Source organism: Leucopleurus acutus (genome assembly GCF_964270905.1).
Source record: "Leucopleurus acutus genome assembly, chromosome: 6".
NCBI lineage: Eukaryota > Metazoa > Chordata > Mammalia > Artiodactyla > Delphinidae > Leucopleurus > Leucopleurus acutus.
The window spans coordinates 30,072,758-30,094,315 of NC_139149.1; the positions used below are offsets into that span (position 1 = coordinate 30,072,758).

The window sequence follows — 21,558 nt, forward strand, 5'->3', positions numbered from 1 at the left end:
ACTCATATCTGAAGACACACACAGACTGGAAAGTGAAGGGATGGAAAAAGATATTCCATGCAAATGGAAACAAACAAAAGCTGGGATAGCAATATTTATATCAGACAAAATAGACTTTTAAACAAAGACTGTAACAAGGGACAAAGGGCATCACATAATGATAAAGGGATTAATCAAACAAGAGGCTGTAACATTTGTTAATATCTATGCACCCAACATAGGAGCACCTAAATACATAAAGCAAATCACAGACATAAAGAAAAAAATGACAGTAACACAGTAATGCTAGGGAACTTTAACACAACCACTTACATCAATGGATAGAAGAAATCAATAAGGAAACATTGACTTAAATGACACATTAGATCAGATGGACCTAATAGATAACTAGACAAAATTCCACCCCCAAACAGCAAAATACACAATGTCCTGGAATATTCTCCAGGACAGATTACATGTTAGGCCACAAAACAAGTCTCAATAAATGAAGAAGACTGAATTCATATCAAGCATTTTTTTCTGACCAAAGCGTTATGAAACGAGAAATCATTTACAAGAAGAAAACTGTAAAAAAACAAACGTGGAGGCTAAACAACATGCTTCTAAACAACCAATGGGCCATTGAAGAAATTAAAGAGGAAATAGAAAAATACCTTTGGACAAATAAAAATAAAAACAAAAAATCCAAAATTTACAGGATGCAGCAAAAGCAGTTCTAAGAGGGAATTTTATACCAATACAGGCCTTTGTCAAGAACCAAGAAAAATCTCAAACAATCTAGCCTTACAACTGACACCACAGAAATACAAAGGATAGTAAGAGATTACTACAAAAATTGTACACCAACTAATTGAACAACCTAGAAGAAATGGATAAATTCTTAGAAATATACAATTTTCCAAGGAAATAGAAAATCTCAGCAGACCAACAAACAAAAGTGTAGGACCAGACAGCTTCACAGGTGAATTCTACCAAATCTTTAAAGAAGAGTTAATACCTCCTTCTCAAACTATCCCAAACAACTGAAGAGGAAAGAACAATTCCAAACTCATTCTATGAAGCCAACATTACTGATACAAAAACCAGATAAAAACAGTACAGTAAAACAGTACAGTAAAAGAAAGTTACAGGCCAATATTCCTGATGAACGTAGGCAGTACAGTGTTTGACATTGGTCTTAGCAGTATTTTCTTGCATCTATCTCTTCAGGCAAGGGCAACAAAAGTAAAAATAAACATGACTATATCAAATTAATAAGCTTTTGTACAGTGAAGGAAACTATCAACCAAACAAAAAGGCAAACTACTGAACAGAAATATGTATATACTTTGATTAAATTGTTTTCAGTTTAATTTCCCACAATATAAATAGGATCTATAACTCAGCAACAACCTCCCATGGCATCGCTTAAATGTCATCAAACATAACATAGCCAGAGTTATCTTCATAAAACAAAAGTCCTATTATATACTTACCTTAGAACACTCCATTGTCTTCATCTACTGAAAAAAATCATAACTCCTTATCTTGAATATTAGTATCTCAGTGTTCACTGTGCCATTTTCACAATAACCAAAGGTAGAAACTCGTGTCCATAAACAGATGAATGGATAAATAAAATATGTTATATACATACAATAAAATATTATTCAGCCATAAAGAGGGGAATGAACTTCTGACACCTGCTACAATATGGATTAACCTTCAAAACATTATACTGAGTGAATTGTGCCACACACAACAAAACATATATTGTATGATTCCACTTACATGAAATATATACAATAGCCAAATTCATCGAGAAAGAAAATAGATGAAAGATTACCAGAGAATACAGGGAGGGGGAATGGGGAGTAATTGCTTAAACAGGGTTTCTGTTTAAAGAGAGAAAAATGATTTGGAAGGACTTCCCTGTGGCACAGTGGTTAAGAATCCACCTGCCAATGCAGGGGACACGGGTTTGAGCCCTGGTCTGGGAAGATGCCACATGCTGCAGAGCAACTAAGCCCATGTGCCACAACTTCTGAGCCTGCAGTCTAGAGCCTGTGAGCCACAACTACTGAAGCCCGCATGCCTAGAGTCCATGCTCCACAACAAGAGAAGCCACTGCAATGAGAAGCCCATGCACCACAATGAAGAGTAGCCCCCACTTGCTGCAACTAGAGAAAGCCTGTGTGCAGCAACGAAGACCCAAGGCAGCCAATAAATAAATAGATTTATTTTAAAAGTTTTGGAAATAGATGGTGATGGCTGCACAATATTGTGAATGTAATTGATGTCACTGAATTGTACAATTAAAAGTTGAAATGGCAAATGTTATGTTTTATATATTTTTACCTAATTTTAAAAATTAATAATGTAATTATTAATAATGTAATATACTAATAATGTAGCATACCCAAAATTATTGAACAGTACACTTTTAATGAATGAGTTGTATGGTATGTATATTATATCTCAATGAAACTTTTTCTTTAATACTTCTTATCTGGGCAGACCAAATCCTTCAATATTGGACTTCTCTCTAGGACTCGACAGCCTCATCTCACACCATTCATGCCATGAAACCCATGTTCTAATCATGCCAAATGATGTGTCACTCCTTGTGTACCCTGTGCTTTTTCATGTCTTTATACTTAAAATTTTCTGAGCCTTTAGTCTAGAAGAGTAGTTTGTAATCTTTTTTGCTCTGAGGACTTTTACAGTCTTAAAAAGTATTGAAGACTCCAGCAAAATTTTTGTGTATGTGAGTTACGTCTATAGCTATTGTGTTAGAAATTTAAACTAAAAACTTTGTTTTGATATGTATTAATATATTTAAAAAAACAAAAATGAATTGACTGCATATTAATATAAATAACATCTAAAAATAGCTGTATCTTTTTAAAATGAGAAGACAGCATTGTTTTATCATTTTATAAATTTGTTTACTCTCTAGATTACTAGAAGACAACTGGATTCTCACATTTACTACGTCCAATCTGTTGTGTTGTTTTAGTTGAAATTTGTGAAGAAAATCCAGCTTCACACAGCAGTGAAGTTGGAAAAGGAAGGAGGGTTTTAACAGCCTTTGCAGATAATTCTGGATATGATTTTATACTACAACAACACAAATGGTAGTTACTTAAAGGTTAGCTTCCGTGTGGAATCAGAAACTATAGTGATGAACTTTTCCTATTCTATTACATTAAAATTCATTGGTCTATCTTATACTCTGAATGGATCATTTACCCAGGCATGATTTTATCATGTCATTTGGAAAATATTGGTTCCCTGAGTTATGCATATCCTCCAAATGCTGACAATTTCAGCATGCAATACCCCCCCACCCCAAATCACTAGTAATATCACTACACATCTCATCAGAAGTATGGGAAGCTATCAAGCTAACTATGGTGGATACAAGTCTTGAAAATTTTAATTTTTACTTGAAATCTTGATTTTTATTTGCAATAAATAATGTAGGTCATTTTCCTTGGAGTGACAGACTCATTGTATTTAGTCTGCCATACACCCAGGTTTGAATAACCATAGTTTGTTCCTCATTCTTTTATGTAAAAAATGATATTCCTTAAAAAAAGCATAAACTCAAATAATGACAGAAATACGTGGTATCCTTCAGGCAACTATACTTCAGAATGCATCAGAGTTCCTTATATGTATTTTATAATATCACACAGCATATTAAAGAGATGTGTATTGAAGGATTAATATTTAATAAAATTATTTTACTTTTTCTTCAAGGACATTCTTAAGTGAAACTGGCTCTTTTTTTTTTTTCCTGCTATTAAGTGGCAGTGAAAAATGCAATGACTACTAGTACTGTTTGCTGACACTGTATTGATTAGTGCTAAGGTACCAGCAATTTAGCCACAATGGCTTTTGCACCATTGGTGCAAGTGTCAACACAGTGGAAAGGCAAATAAATATCTAGTATTATTATGAAAATAATTTTGATCTCTTATTATGAAAATAATTTTGAACATGTATTGGGAGACCCTAGGAACCAAATTTGGGGACCATTGGTCTAAAATTCTTCCTTCTCCACTGGGCTCAACAGGCAGACTCCTATTGATCCCTTACATTTCCTCATCTCAGTGGCATCCTCTGTGCTTCCTCAGAAAGATTATTTATTCTCTAGGCCTTTAGTATATTATAGATTCTAGTGAATTTCAATGTCTGTTTACTCGTAGTTTTCTTCTTAAACTATGGCTTCTAAAGGTCTATGGACTCATATTCATCTTTATACCCAGGGTACCTGACAAAGAATCTGGAGCACAGAAAATGAATAAGTTAGTTAATAGATTAAAGATGCAACATAAGCACTTCCAACTCTGAATTGTGTCAGTCTAGGAAAATGGAGGGAGGACCAGAGAGAATTATAATGTAAACTTCATAGGGATATACCCAAAGAATCAGTAAGTCTCGAATATGTCTCAAGTCTATGATCAGTACAGTTATAGTTGCATATTCATATATATACACACACACAGGGAAGCCAAAATGGCATGTGCTGGAATATACAAATTGTTATGAAATTATCAACAAGTATAGTAACCCAGAGAATAAAGAAACAAGAATGTGTATTTGTATATGCTTGAAAGTACACACTTGAACTGATTTGGAAAGGCTGTCAGGTTTGAATAGGCAAAAGGGATTGTGAGGATATTAAATACTGAAAGAACAAAATAAACTGTGACAGGCTTAGCATGGGATGGCAATGTACAATAGGGAGTTTGATGTGTTTTTCACATGAGTAAGCATATGAATAGATGCTGGATCTCACTAGTTATCAGGTAAATGTATATTAATATAAGTTGACTTTTTTAACATATTAGTCATAAGCTAATAAAAATTATAAAATCATTGTCAAAAGTGTGGGAAAATGGATCTTTTTATAAACAGTTAATGAAAACATAAATTGATATGGTCTTTTTGGAGAAATTTGACCAGTTCTAAAAAAAAATAAATAAAACAATGATGTTGCAGTTCTATTTCTAGGATTGTATGCTAAAGAAATATTCACATGTGTGAAAAAACGTATTTATGTGCACAAATGTTCACTGTGACATTGTAGGTAGTGATAAGACACCAAAAACAACCTAAATGATTGTCAGTGAGAAAATGGTTAAATAAATTAGTTTACTCTTAGTATAGGATAGATACAGGCTTTCAAAAGAATAAGATAGAGCCTTATCTTAAATAGCCTTAAAAGCTTTTTAAGATATATTGTAAGTGAAAAAAAGCAGGTGAATATTGTATCATTACATTTTTGTAATTACAAATGATACACATACTGCAAGAAAATTCTGGAGGCATGACAGCTGTCACTTACGAGTAAGTAAATGGAATTGATGTTGCAGGGATAAGGCAGAAACTTCAGTTAAAAATCCATATTACTTGAACATTTTATAATTTATGTATTATTTTGCAATTTAAAAAGTAATGAAAAAGATTGACCTCAGTATAGTGAAATTGGAAAAGTGAGGAATATATGGAAATCACAGAGATAGAGAAGAGAGAGATGCTGAATGAGGAATATGAAGATTGTCCCTGTAAAAGTTGGATGACAGGAAAGAAGTTTCTCTAAATTATAATGTATAGATAATTCACACCATATTATGTTTGAGTCCTGTAAAATATTAAAAGTATTGTCCTGTAGACTATTAAAAATATTTTTAAAATATTAGATTATTTAATAACATTTTCTCATCAAGACAGTCATATATATGCACACAAAAAATCTGATACTTGAGAAAATAAAATTCACTGAATATAATTAGGTAGATATTCTTAAAGATATAATTTCACCCACTGGAAGAAAATAAAATTAGTAAGTTTTATACTGAAAAATTATTTTCCATGAATTTTAATACACTTATTAATAAGAAACATTATAAAGGAATATACTGAGTGTTCCATGATTAGAAGCTAATAATCATAATATTCACACTGTACATGCTAGCAGTTAATTACTTCTTTGACTTTTGGGGGTTTGGATGTTATAGCGTCACTCATTCTTGAATATAAACTCTAGGAAAATATAATTGCTACATGCAACTACCACTCTAATTTCTCTACTACTCCAAATGATACTCATTTCCACCAAACTGTTTAAAAATAAATTGTTGTACTTACTTTCAACAATTACTTGTCTGTCTTCCCAGTTATCTTTAATAAGCTGTATATTTCCAAAGTGTGCATCGCTGTAGAAGATTCGGTTGGTACCTTTTCTTCTTTGATTATAGTCAAAAGCCAAAGCTATGACATTCTTGAAATAATGTGGATTTTCATATGGCCTTATTGGTGAATTTAAGTTGGTTTCATCAGAAAGATGTATACTTTTTAATATTGTTCTCCCTGAATACAGCAAATAGCCTTCATGCCTTAAGCAAGTAACTCCATCCTCTGCCAAATATCCATGGGCACAAGCACAAGTTCTCTGGGAATTTCCTCGATAAAGACAGAGTTGCTGACATCCCCCATTGTCCTTGGCACAAACATTGGTCCCTAGGGAGAAAAAGAAGGTACACACACGTATGTCTGTGTGTTTTCTTTTGTTTTCCAGATAGTTTTTTCTTAGAAAAATATTAAAAATTTAATGTTGAATATTCTGGGTTATTTTATGCTTAACTTTTAGACTGGTCAGTATAAATCCAAACACTATAAAGTACTGCTATTTTTAATCACTTCAGTTTAAAACCTGGAATTTTTTAATTTCAAAGATCACATTCTTCTGCTCCCCTGACCATCCAAAGAGAAGCATAAAAAATTTCCCTTAATCAGCCAGTTAAGTGCATAACCCTTTTGAAACTTGATACTGAGATTACAATAGGTTGTATATATTGTAATCTTTGGTACAAGTAACTGATTCACTCAAAACATGAACTGCATTCATCAAAAGAAATAGGCAGTACCTTAAACTTGGTGTCTATGAAGTATATAAGATATCAAAGAAATTTATGGCTCTAATGTGCCTACCTTCCTAAGTATATTGGGCATAAGTTTTTCACTCCAGTTTTGAGTGAAGATATAACATGATATTAAGATTTCTGCATCAGACTAATTCTCCTCTATGAATCCATCATCCTCTCCAAAATTATTATACCTTCCTTTGATGTCAAGAAAATTAATTACAATTTACTCTAATGGACATTTAAAATGACCATTATCTTAATGGAAGTGATATTAAAAAAAATCCAAATCATGTCATATCAGTTTCAAAACACATATTTTAAAGAAATGATGACTCTGGACTTATTTCACACTAATAGCAACCTTCTGGAGCCATCATCACCTTATGTATTAAAATATAATCTGATATGAAAACAACCTTTTGGCCCAAGTAATGTGGCATATTTAGTTAGTTCTAAATAAAGTGTGTGACTATTAAAATATATATATAATCAAAAAAAAAATTTTGGCTGCTTTTTACTCTCTAATATCCTAATTGTGCTTTGTATACTTCATTGAACATGTATATTTATCAAGTGTTTCTATATTACTTAGTCTAAACCTATACTGAAGCCATACCAGGTATATAACATGTCCATATACATGCACTGTCCTAGGCAAAACTATCCATGAACTATTATATATTTATTTCATTAGGCTACTATATGATTTTTGTAGGAAATTAGATGTAAAAAAATAGGGTCTTGAGGTTTTGGACTCATATAAGAATTAATCCCTAACTTAAGTTTGATAAATAAATGTCAAAAAAAATAAGAGAAAGAAATAACATAAAATGTATTTATCATACAAGAGTGCTGACCTTTCTCTCTTACTCGGTTAAAGATTTTAACCTCCTTTAGGTTGACTCCAAGACCCGTTCTCATGGTTACGGTTTCTGTGGCATCATTCTTGTGGCCCCTTCTGATGGACCCGTTGGCATGTGCTCTGCCAAGAAATTGAACATACGTGATCAACAATCTTTAATCCAAATCAAGCCAGTTATTTAAGCTGAAGGTAACAGATGGCCCAGCAGAAGGGAAAGAAACCAACATTAGTCTGTGACATTGAAAGGGTTGAGCCTGGACTAGCAAGAGTGACTGCCTCTTCTGTGGAAATTACATGGTTTTGTGAGATCCTTTCTGTGACCTTGCTAAGGAATGGCTAATCCTACAAGGGTAAAGCAATTGGCACTAAAATAACATTTTGAGACTCAAATACTTATGAAAAAATAAATTACCTGTCAGACCAGTAGATGTACGCCCCAAAGACCGCAACTGAAAACATATCCACATTGCTCCCTGACAGCACCATCTCACGATTCCCGCCAGTCTCAAGGTCAATTCTTTCTATCTTGTCTATACGAGCATCACACCAATACAATTTATTTTCCTAAGGTTGATTGAAAAGTAATATTACAAGCTGTTTTTGATTGTTTTATAAAGAAAATAAGAGAACACTAAAAGTAGACTAATGCAAGTTTGCAGTTAATGCACTTTCAATACTTAAGAAATCCAACAGACCTCATAGTCAATGGAGATGCCATTTGGCCATGCTATTCCCATGCTTACGAGGACAACCTTCTCTGAGCCATCTAAACGAGCCTTTCCAATGGATGGCATCTGTCCCCACTCAGTCCAGAACAAGTAGCTGAAATTAAATTGTAGATAAATGCAGATAAACACAAAACTGTATATATTAATAACAACAGCAATACCATTCATACCAACAGAAAATAATACCATTTAAAAATCAATATATGTGTGTATTGTTTACAATAAAATAATTTTTATTATAAAAAAAAATTAACCATTCATAGAAATCACAGGGAAGAATTTCCAAAATACCTTTTGTACATGCTGCTCCCTATCTGAAATGCTTTTTTTCAATCTACTTGCTTAATTCCTTCTGTTTTTTTAATATATCAAACATTTCCCTCAAGAAGCCTTCTGTGTTCTCTCTGATTATTGCACCACTCTGCTTCATAGCATGAATTAGAGTGGCAAATTTACACTTGTGGTTCTTTACAAAGTTACTTTTTATTAATATTTTTTGCTCCCATTAGACTTTAAGCTCAGTGAGGACAGTGAGCTTTTTTCTTATTCACTATTATACCTACAGCACTAGGTAATTTATGAATGTATACATGAATGCATTATAACGTTCAGTTCTGTCCACCTAGATTGCTAAATGGCTATTCAACTTTGAATTTTATAAATCATCTTGTGAAGGCATCTTAAAACATGAATTTATACAAAGCAGACATTCTTATTTTAGTAATCTTTTAACGTCATGTGGAAGGACTGTGGAAGAAAATAAAATATAAAAGAAAGAAAATCCACAGTATGCTGAAATATAACGTCAAAAAATGAAATGTTAAAAAACAGAAGGTACATAAGCCATGTTTCTTTCACCTATTCATTCAATAAATATAGTATTTATATTACAATACAGAAGTTCATGCTTTCAGATAAATCAGATCTATTCTTTTGAAGTTATGCCCAGTGAAGTTTTATTCAGCTGTCAGATAACAGCAATGACTGACTAAAGTTTAGAAAAATATGGCAGTCATTGATTCAGTCAGGTAAAAATGAGTGTGTATTCTGTGCATATTTGAATACATATATAACAGCAATCATACACAAGAAGAGAAAGTGAGACTGCATATAGGAAAAGCAAAGAAGACCTACATTCATATTTTGTATTATTTATCCATGAAAAATGATAAACTACATAAAATATGTATTTCCTTTATGCATATTGTTTTGATTTATCTTAAAAGTCGATTTTTTTCCCCTGAAAATGCTGTACAAAATAAATGCATTGGACTTTTACACCCAGACAAATATGAGGTGTGGCTGGAATCCCAAGTATATTAATCCTGAAGAAACTTTCATTCATATTTATAAGCTCTATAAATCAAAAAGGGAAAACTCTGTAGCAAGAAATCCAACTAGGGCTTCCCTGGTGGCGCAGTGGTTGAGAGTCTGCCTGCTGATGCAGGGGACACGGGTTCGTGCCCCAGTCCGGGAAGATCCCACATGCCACAGAGTGGCTGGGCCCGTGAGCCATGGCCGCAGAGCCTGCACGTCCGGAGCCTGTGCTCCGCAAAGGGAGAGGCCACAACAGTGAGAGGCCCGCGTACCGCAAAAAAAAAAAGAAATCCAACTAATATTGGTTAGATCTAGGTTGAAGCAGGCATGGAAATATCTATATTTCTATTAAAATTATGATTTTTAAATCTTTAAGGGACATTAAATTAAAAAATTATTAAAAATAAAAACACTATTTTAACTGAGAGGTAAAATGTTGCTTCATTTAACTTTTCAAGGAGAAATTTTAGCATTACTAATGACACTAAAATGACAAGTCAGTCATTTGTTAAGATGACAGGGATGTTACACTGTGAAGGAGGCATTTTGGGAGCCAAGACAGATCTGCGCTTATTTATTCAATCTGATTCTTGTCATCTACTTTTAATACACTCCAGAGTTCAAATATGGAAGGCAATGGGTATAATATACTTTTTATTTAATAGTAATCTTTCAAATGTACTAAATGACTAATAAAAATATTATACCGAGTGAGTAGGTCAAATCAGCCATTTAACATATTTAATTCTCACAACTTTGGAAATTGCAGTTCAGGAAGTTAATGATCCACAGTCACAAGGCTGATAGGGGAACTGCACTCAGGCTTTACTAACCCAGGGCTATATCTTCTTCTCTATGTTGTCTCACCAAATAGAAATATAATACAACAATAGAACAATCTTAAATCAAGTGATATTTTCCCCTAAGTATAAGGAATATAACAAAGATCTCCATACTTGAAAAACAAAACAAAACATGAAAAAAGTCTTCGTATTAAAAACAAGTCTCTTTTTTCCCCTAGTAGTTCCTATTTTTTTGAAATTTGCAGTACTTCTAGGCAGGAGGCTTAGATGAATGGCAACAAAATTAGGAATAAAAAAATATTCAAAATAAAACTATCTTGAATACAGATTTTACTCAAATTTTCAGCAGTAATTTGACACACTGTCACAATATGTAAAGCCAAAGCTGACAGCAAGCATCACTTTTATGGCTAAAATATTTATCAACTTAATACAACTAAAATATTCTACACTTGCCAAAATTAAGCAACATTTTATGATGGTCAGGCAAAGAATAATTTATTTTCTCCCTAAACTGAAATTGAAAGTAAAGAATTGAATAGAATTAGCACCTTGAGAACCTTTGGGAATTACAAACCAAATACAGAGAAAGAACACTCTCTAACTTACAAAACTGCAGCAAGAAACTTATGAATAATTTGAGTGTAATTTACATAGATGTGCTTGGGATATCTTTAATGAACATAGATTCTTCATATATAAACGTGATCTTCAGCAATGGGAAGAAATGAAAATTTTTTCACTGGTTTTTGAGACTCCATGGAAATTAACATTCAGTGATGGCATTTCAAATAGATGTTGTCCCCATTTAAGTTCAAATTTTGCTGTAGTGGAGTGTTTGTTGTATGATATAGCCAAGAAAATTGCCTTTAGAGTATTAGCTTGGTTAATCTAGCCCTGAAAATACTTTCCAAGGCTATCCCAGATCCAGAAATTTTCAAAATTGTCAAAATCAAGTGCTGTATTGTATGATCGACATTTCTCTGGATAATAATTTGTTCTACACTGAAAATTCCCTTATTTACAGAAGCTTATAGTTACAGAATTTAAAAACAGGACATTTAAAAAAGACATTCAAAAGTGGTTTGAAGGATTATAGAAATACTATCAGAAATCATCATAACACAAATATCCCTTATTGTCTTGATTAGACACAGAAGTTCTTGGCAGGAACATGTGCAAAGAATATATATCACAAGCTAACTTCCAATTAATTACTGACATTTGGTTAATAGGTAGAAGACTCCATTTGGTAGTGTTGGAGTTTCCAAAGGCCTAGCATACACTTAGTGGTCCCCAAAAGTTTTTAAACTTAACCATATGACAACTGTACTGATGTCAGAATTAGTTTACACACAGGTGCTCTTATAAAGGAAAACAAATGTTTTTATGTCACAATTAGATTCAGGCTGAAAAATATACTTTCAATGTATTATAAATGTCCTTGAATAATTTCAAATAAATATTTTTGGGGAAATAAGGCCAACATGAAAGCTAAGCTCCAAAGTTGGTGGGGAAAGAGTAAAGGAGTAGGGGCAAGAAAAAGAAGAACGAACGTGTCTAAACTGTTAAAGAAATAGTATTAAATATGATTCTTGTATTTTAAATATATGAACCATAGTGAAAAGCCACTAATTTGAATCAATCATTTTCTTTTAATTTAAGGTTTTTTTGACTGATAAACTGTTTCTCTGGAGCATAGATCTGGGTTGCAGTTTTTACGATAAATTTGCTATTTCTTCCTATTCCTATCCTTTACCTAAGAGAGTATGAAATAGATACTTATCAGATATGCTAGAGAAAACCTGAAATAACCAAAAATTGCCATGCTGGCACAAAAATGAAGATCACATAATTCTCTTATGTAGGCAGTTGCCTTGGTTGAAAAGAGAATCAAGAATGTCATTGTGTCCTCTGTGAGAGTGGAGGTCAACAGTGTGTTAGTTTATCTGTAAAAATAAGAAAAACAAAAAACAGAAGCCCTGTAGGCTTTTATATATATTATACACATATAATATATATTTTATATATAAGGAAGAGTAGCTTAGCAGTTTCACTAGAATCACTTAAAACACATATTAATTGAATACCTTGTAGGCCAACGTGTCAATGTCTCCATCTTCAGGCTAACGCACAGGGAAAATAATATAGTACTGTCAAAGTCTGAATACATTTCATGAATATGTGAATTGACATCCTTCATCGCCTATGAGGAATACAGTGTATTCCTCTATTCCTGTGAGGGCTTCTTCACATTTCCTTTTTCTTCATTTCTGTGCAGTTTTTGTTTTGAGAAAGTATTACATGCCAATCCCAAATCACTTTTCAAGCCCTGAATTGCTTAGAGGCTCCTGCAATATAAAAAGAACTCAACCACAGATAGCAGAACACTCTGCTAAAAGGAAGAGAGTCTAGAGACAGTAGAACCTTGAATACTACTTTCTAATTTGTTTTTGACAGTGGTTCGGTGGATGATTCGCAAATGTATACTTTCATTGCAGTCATGCACTCATTCAACAAATATTAATTAGGTACCTATTAAGTGCTAGGAACTGATAATATGAAATGAATTGGACTTAGTGACCCTTATGAAGGTCACTGTTTAATGGCAGAGGCAGATGGGTAAGTAAAGAATTACCTGAGAAAAATGCTACCAGCAATGCTTAAAACTTGCTAGTTGTAAGTCTCTATACGACATGAAAGTAGGGGCTTCAACACTGAAACTGTGGAAGTGCTGTGGTGAGAGAAGTTATTATTCCTACAAACAACTTCGGAAATAAACCTTTCCTTTGAAGCAAAATAAACATACAGGCCATCTGGGTTGTTCTCTCCTTACGTTTAAGCTTAAAAAATATTTTTAAGTTATCATTTGTTCTTCAGGCCTTGTTCTGGTTTTTGTTATTCTTTAGTTTTACATTAGATTCCTTCTTGACTCATTACTTTCCAATATGAATTAATTATATAAAACAATCATTATGTGTGTACCCAGCCAACACTGGAGAAGTATGGAGAAAGAGGCTTTAGAAAGAAAAATTTCTTTGGCATCTGTAATTCCATAGCATGTTAGACTTATCACCCCATATTATATTTTTAATTCCTTATTTTATGTATCTGTTTACAGCCTGCCTCCTTGCCCATCCTTTCAATAAATATGGTTTTCAATAAAGAATGGTTTTCCTGAGTGGTCCATCTTTTATTCACTTTTGGTATTTTCAGTATATAATATTTGATGTTTCCCTATAATCTATGAATTTTCCTATGAAATATTTAACACTGAGATGCCTAGGGCCTAGACTCGTAGTGCTCATGAGTTGATTTGGAATTCTTAAAATATTATACAGAAAATTTTAATTTGTTTCATGAACCCCAAACCATCTTATATAGCAGTCATATGCAACCTATCCTGGATATCCCATGTCGAAACACACTGAGGAGATTTCTATAGGCAAATAGAGAAAGGAATATCTTAAACTTCTCTTTTACCCTTTACCACATTTTTATTGGTCAGATCCCTTAAGAAATTAGGAAAAGGTCCTACAGTTTTATGTGGCTATCGCTGGTCTCCATTTGACATAGCTTTGGTGGTCTGGACCAGGGGCTCCCTCTTACAATGGGAAGTGGCATGACCTTTCTGGGATCTCCTTCTCCTCCACCAGCTCAGAGCTGCAATGATAACCCAGGGCATTTTGATAATTTCTAGTCCTTCTTTTCTCATTTTAGCGGGAGAGGTAAGGTCCAAGATTTATGTTTAGAGGTTAAGAAATGAGAATAAAGTATATTGGAAAAAAGTAGGTGAGACCTAACTATCTTTGAAAGAAGAGTGTCTACAGTAGAATTTTTTGGAAAATTCCTAGTGAAAAATAGTATCGTACTTTTCTTTCATTTGTCCTTATAATTTGTATGCCTCAGAGACTTGTAGAAAAAGGTGGCTGTGATTTGGGGAATAATTGTGGTATTTCTGAATTACTTGACCATCATGGTATATTAATATTATAAACTATCACCCTGATTCTACCACTATTTCTATTGCAAAATTTAATTCCTTCTTTTTTATATGTTACCTCGTCTTCAGATGTAAAATACATTGATACTTTAGGAGATGGTGTTAAACTATGCTATACTTTTGCTATCTCAACAGATGTTAAACTGTCATTCAAGACCTTCTGTATATTACTGGGCATATTCCAAAAGCATATATGTATATATAGTCAATGAAAGACCATTTAACAATATGTACTTTTTGAACACCAAAATATCATGTAAAGCTGAATCTCTGCCATGGAAAGAAACACTTTTCAGAAAGTTATTTATGGTTGCAGAGATATAAAGCTAAATTAAGAGAGGCAATGTAGATTCTACTGCCTAACAAGAAAAAAAAAAATCACAGAGTATTTGTGTTTCACTTAGAGATCATACATCATGGGAGGTTAACCAACTTTTTCGGTATCATACTGTGACTTTCTATGCATCTTTTTTTTTTATTGTAGGTAGAAAATGACGTTTTAGCATAAAGAGAATTATTACATTTTAAGTTTTTTAAAGAGAGTGAGGCCTTACCAAAAAAAATAAAGAAGTCAACGGAGGGGAGAAACTGAATTTTCAAGCTGAACTAAATTCATATACACTTTCTGTTTTGCATATGGCTACATTTTAAAAGACCTCAAGTCTCCATTGCTCAAAAACAGGCTTCATGCCCACTTTTCAAGGCACATTTATATCTTGGATTCAGCTAATTTACTCCATTATGGTTCACCTTTTCTCTTGGCAATACACCTGCCATGTTTTAACATCAAACAGAATATTAAAATGCTGTACTTTATTCCTGTGATATGAATTTTGACACTTAAATGTCTGTAATATTACCTGGAAATCAGTGTTTGATTTCCAGGTAAAAGTTATTCAAATTTTTACATAGAGTGGTCATTTATAAGTCCTTCTCCCCCCACCCCGAAGTCATCAGTAAACATGTAGATAAGGTATTAGAAGACACATATCACTAATGTTTCCAAGCAGTAATAAACATTTCCTGAAAATAAACCTAATATTTGAAAAGGCATATCAATTCTTAACTATGAATCCTGAAAAATATCTATCCATGTGACAATATCGAAGAAAAGTTTTTAAGAAGAAATGAAGACAGAGAGAAACAATATTTAAAATATTGTTATGCATGTCAAAGATTTCTTGTTCTGTGGGATGAAATGTAAATCTTGTTTGGGGGGCTCAAAATTAATAAATCAAAAGTGCTTACTGAGATCCTCCGGCTAAGTCAGTGCTGAGCTCAGGGTCACAATGGAGAGAAATGGAAAACCTAAGAGACAGCTGGAGATAAGGAATGACAGGATTTACAGACAGATGGAAATAGGTGATGAAAACCTATGGAAAGTCTGAAGTAAGTTTCAATCTTGTCAGGACGAAAGAACCATAACACAAAAAGAGACGCCATGGTTAGGAAAGAAAGTCAGTAGATGAAAACTAGGAGGACGTGGTAAGTTTCAGTGAGAGTTGGATGTTCAAATAAATCATTTCTAAAGGAAATTGTAAATATAATTAAAGGAATGAAGATGAAATATTGGATGTAATGTAGTGATTAATGTCAGAAACATGAAAATATGTTTAAAAGATAAATATAGCAAGAGAGAAAATAGCATACAGAGCTTTACGTGAGGAGAAAGATGCTCAGAAGAGAAATACAATGCTCAGAGGAAATACATGGAAGGGGTCAGAGAGAACAAGAAAACTCAGAGTTAAAGAAGGTAACAGAAAAAATAAACTCTTGAGTAGATAAATGATGGAGAAATGTCAAGGAGAAGGCAAGGGGTGTGAAAAAAAAATTGAAAAACAAAATCTGGATTTGGCTGTGGATAAATTTAGAAATTCCTGGAAAGAACTAAAGCTGAACATTCATTTCAGCAGTTAAGTGAGGAGACATTTACTTCTATTCTAAGAAGTTGAGAAGTAAACGTGGACAGAAAAATAAGACAGTATTTTTCTTTTCAAATAAGAGGGATCTGAGCCTATTTGAAAGCAAAGGGAAAGGCTTCATTGAAAGTAATAAGTTAAAGATGATCGAACAGAAAAGAACAGTTACTGCAATGAGATGCCTGAGGAAATAGATGCCATCGTGTCCAGAATAAAAGCGAAGTAGATTTAAGTAAGAAAAAACAAAACTTTCTCTGAGGTTATATGCACTTATTTCAAAGCATTCACATTATGAATTTGTAGATTCCATTTTCCCTTACCATCACATAGTCACTCTATTACAATTAACCACCAAATCCATTTAACTGCTTTACTAATCTCTGACAATTTTGCCATCTTCTCCCTTCTAGCAGACATACTTAGGGACTTTATGGCTCATGTTGTTGATCCTATGAACATCCCAGCTCCTGGTTCCTCATCTTATCTGTTCCAGGGACCTTCGTCTCTCTTTTGCCTCTGCCTTACATTACTCTGATCTCCCGTTCTTGGTTTCCCCCCATTTCATCACTAATTTCTAGACCTCACCTCCTGATTAGCAACTCATAGTTATTCCCTTACAATTGCCAGCTTTGAATCTGTCACCACCTGCTCCTCGTTTAGCCCATTTTTCCCCATTATTTTGCTACTGCTAAGTTGCTGAGCACTGTTACTCAAGGTCATATAAATACCCCATTAGATTCTAGAAACCCATTCCAGCTGGACTCATGTTGCTTGGAATCCTTTTATTCATATTATACTTTATTCATATTCTATTCACCACAATAGTTTCACCAAAATTTACTTATTCATTTAAAGCTGCTAACTCTACTCATATCATCTATGAGTTTCTTCAATTTTACTAATTTTAACCGCTAAAATATATTCTATTGCTATACTCTATCTCTTTCACTTCATCTCCAAAAAGAGAAGAAGAGAACTTTCCCTAATTTAATCCTCCCATTTAAATTTACCTCATTTAATCTTCCCAATAACCAAAAAGGATATAAGCGTTTGAGATCAAGATACTTCAAAAGATCCCAAAGGTAGGAAATGTCCAAGCTGGGCTTCCAAACCATAGTGGACACTGTTGGTGCTGCACTTAGACATCCTCAGATCTTGTTTCCTATTTCTGTGTACTCCAGTGCCCAGCTCCTGTGTCCTTTTGTTTTTAGTAGCTCACACATCCAACTTTCTTCAGAGGACAGCTACTAGAATCTCTTCTTTCACAAGTAGTGCTGAGAGCCAGAAATCTTGGGAGTGTATGTCTCCCCAGGATTTTTGCCCTTATCCAGTGAATAATTGGGTGGGAGTTCAAAGTCAAGCTCCCTTGGCTAAGTGAGGTTTACCCTCCAAAGCTTTAAAAGGCATGTCTGAGGTCTGGACTTTGCTCACAGTTGAACCTTTGCTTGGCCCCTTTCCTATCTGGCTTCTTCTGACTTGAATTCTCATTACAGGATCTGTTATTTTAGAGATACCTAATTTTTTAAAACAATTTAATTAATTAATTAATTTTTGGCTGTGTTGGGTCTTTGTTGCTGTGCGCAGGCTTTCTCTAGTGCAGCGAGCCGGGGCTACTCTTCGTTGTGGTGTGCGGGCGTCTCACTGTGGTGGCTTCTCTTGTTGCGGAGCACGGGCTCTAGGCACACGGGCTTCAGTAGTTGTGGCACGTGGGCTCAGCAGTTGTCGCTCGTGGACTCTAGAGTGCAGGCTCAGTAGCTGTGGTGCACAGGCTTAGCTGCTCCATGGCATGTGGGATCTTCCTGGACCAGGGATCAAACCCTTGTCCCCTGAATTGGCAGGCAGATTCTTAACCACTGCGCCACCAGGGAAGTCCCGAGATACCCGATTTAAGATGCAAATCTTATCTATCTGCTATCTGTCCTCCATTCTTCCTGTTCCATTCTATTGCTTCTTCCTTGACAAGGTTCCTCCTACACTCCTTGGACTCTGTCTCCTCTTTTTTTTTTTTTTTTTTTTGTGCAGTACTTGGGCCTCTCACTGTTGTGGCCTCTCCCGTTGTGGAGCACAGGCTCCGGATGCGCAGGCTCAGCGGCCATGGCTCATGGGCCTAGCTGCTCCGCGGCGTGTGGGATCTTCCCGGACCGGGGCACGAACCCGTGTCCCCTGCATCGGCAGGCGGACTCTCAACCACTGCACCACCAGGGAAGCCCTGTCTCCTCTTTACATGCATTTTCTTCCACCCCTCTGCCTATGAATATGTGCCCATACTCCCTGACCCCATACTAAGAAAAACTTTCTGTGTGCTCTACTACATTCTCAATAAACTTTCTATTTTTTCCTCTTTTCCTTCATTGTCAAAGTTTCTGTCACTGTAGTCTAAATATGCTGGCTCTACTTTCTAATTATCTTTCACTTATTAATTCTTTATATTTGGCTTCTGCTCTTGCCAGTTTCCTGAAATTCATAACAATTAAAAATGTCATCCTGATCATCAATTGCATGTTCTGTTTTCTGCTTTTATCTCTCCTAATCTCTTTCCTGCAGGCACATTCTTCTCCCTAAAACTCTTCCCTTGATTTCTGTGATACAGTGATTTCCTGAAGACTTGAAATGGCTTTTTTCCTCTTTTCTATTTCTTTTGCCTTATTGTTAATTTTCTTTTTTCTCCTCTTAATCATATTATCTCCTAACTGCAAACATTCTTCATTTTTGTCCTTAGACTTCTTTTTCCTTGGATAATTTCATCTACTACCATGACTTATTGAAGAGGCTGAACTCTGTTGGAATAAGCAGGGATAACTTTACACTTATCCAACTCCTGATTCTATTTATACTCTACTAAATATCTCTTCTCCAGAATTTGCTATCTCAGGAAGAATCCATGACCTCCAAGAGAATTCTATTTAAAAACAGAATGATATTGTTAAGATTCAGTCTCATGCAAAAAAGACTAGATCTTCTAAATCCAAACTTAAATCTCATATGTATTTTAAAATCTTCTTCCCTCTTTCCAACTTTGATCTGACTCCTTGTGGCCTGAGGACTTGCCATGAAAAAGTCACACAGTTTTTCCATTTACTGCTCTTTTCTATTTATTTTAGTCTCCCACTTACTGCCTCTTACTCTCTCCCTTTCTTGGTTTGAGGGCTGAGAAAGAACCTTCCCCCTCCTCCATAACACTCTCCCTTGGATAATGAAGAACCATTTCTAAGAATTCCTTAATTTAAAGACCGCTACAACTTCAATAAACTCTCATTATACTTCTGATCTCTGCTTATGTGGCTTGGGGCCAGTGGGAAGGGTTAGGAGCGAGGGTCCAGGACCAGTTTATGTTTCACTTGGTAAACTGGGGATGGAGTTTTAAAACGTGGGGAATCCCATTGCCAATTTTATGGTCCCAACTTATCTTCGAGCTACATTACCTACTCTTCCCTACATGTACCTTACACACTTTTGTTCTTGGCAATGGCCTTTGCTTTGCCACTACCAATTTTTAAATTATTCTATTTCTTCTTCACATAAAATATTCCCACTCCATCTCAGAAACCTTTCTCCTTCAGGTTCCCTCAATAAAGACTCTCCCAATCACCACCACTGCTGCTACTACCCTCACTTGTACTATCTACTCTAATCATATGCTATCTCCTTTTTCTGAAATTTTAATGTAATTTTATAATAGCTGTATGAAAATTTTCACTTTAACATGAAATTTAGATATGAGATTTAAGCTTGAGTTATATCAATCTAGTGTTTTTATGCCCCCCAAATTAGTCTTACTTTACATTATGAGACTATTTTTTTAACTCAAGTTTTGTACTTGTTTAAACTAAAAGTTTAAACAGAAAACCTGTTGTGAACAGAAGCTACATCTTATTTATACCATCATACTTTACAGTGTCCACTTGTGTCTTTCACATAGCCAGTAGTTCTATTTTGTCAAGATGTACTGAATTAAAGGCTGAGGAGGAGAAGGAGATGTCCTTACATGACCTGGTTCCCAGTGCGTAGCACTCGAGGAGTGTTATTGAATAAACTGACAAAAAAGTGAAGTACATGTGGGTTTCTTTGCCTGATGTCCTCAATCATCCTAGAGAGAAGTTAAGTATAGTTATATGCTAAGATGACTGTACAAAAGATACTTAAGAAGGTCTGGAATAACAACTTGAGGCCATAGACTAGGTTTTAATAGAATGCAAAAGAAAACTACAGAGCGACTAGTTAGCAGCAAGAGGCCTGTTAAATTGAACTGCATGAATCGATAATAGGCCAGGCACAAGATGTTCTCTACAATAAAATGAAGTGTTGGACTTATTATAAATATGACGGGAAGAAATTCTTTATTCAAAACAAACCCATTTCCTACGTATCTGTGATATTTCATAACATTCAAATTATATTTGTTCCTACCATCAGAATAATTATTCATAGTCCAGCAATTGATCATTTTTTTTCCACTGAGGGAATAATGATTTATTGCTTAATTGTAAAGTACAAATGAAAAAGAAATTTAAAAAATATCATCACATTAGAAGACATTTTTATATTCAAATTTACAGGTCTGATGTGGACACACTAAACTGAGTCATGTGTTTTGTTCTTGGAGCTAAACAAAATTATACCTTCCCTCAACATTCTTAATATGTACTGGCAAGTGTCCATGGGCATGCAGTGGTGGGTAAGAGAATTTACGGGGGAAGTCAGACCCAACTCAAAAAGTTTTAAAAACTTTTCCTAATTTTCCCAGCATTTTCTCATTATTGTTTATTCTCTCATTATAGCTCTAATCTTTACATTTTTATTATAATTTTATGCTAAAACTGTTAAAACTATTTTCTTATATGCTTGATATTTTTGGTTATTAATTTCTGTAATGCTTAACACTATATATATGTGTGTGTACATATATGTAAACATGTTACATAACACACACACACATATATACATACACACATAATATAGCATAATCTTTGGAGTTTAGAGAAACCTAACTCTCCCACATATCATGTTAA

General features: G+C 34.3%; 1 protein-coding gene across 1 annotated transcript in view; it reads right to left on the bottom strand.

Annotated features, from left to right (window-relative positions):
* LRP1B (LDL receptor related protein 1B) overlaps positions 1–21,558 on the bottom strand; it is a gene marked incomplete at its 3' end in the record, with an annotated part of 1,833,965 nt that overhangs the window by 496,331 nt on the left and 1,316,076 nt on the right. The window contains exons 38-41 of the mRNA XM_082841888.1: positions 8,475–8,601; positions 8,192–8,343; positions 7,775–7,899; positions 6,139–6,510 (exon numbers count right to left, since the gene is read on the bottom strand). Coding sequence (XP_082698014.1) covers positions 6,139–6,510; positions 7,775–7,899; positions 8,192–8,343; positions 8,475–8,601 — 776 coding nt within the window. The remainder of the gene's footprint in view (positions 1–6,138; positions 6,511–7,774; positions 7,900–8,191; positions 8,344–8,474; positions 8,602–21,558) is intronic.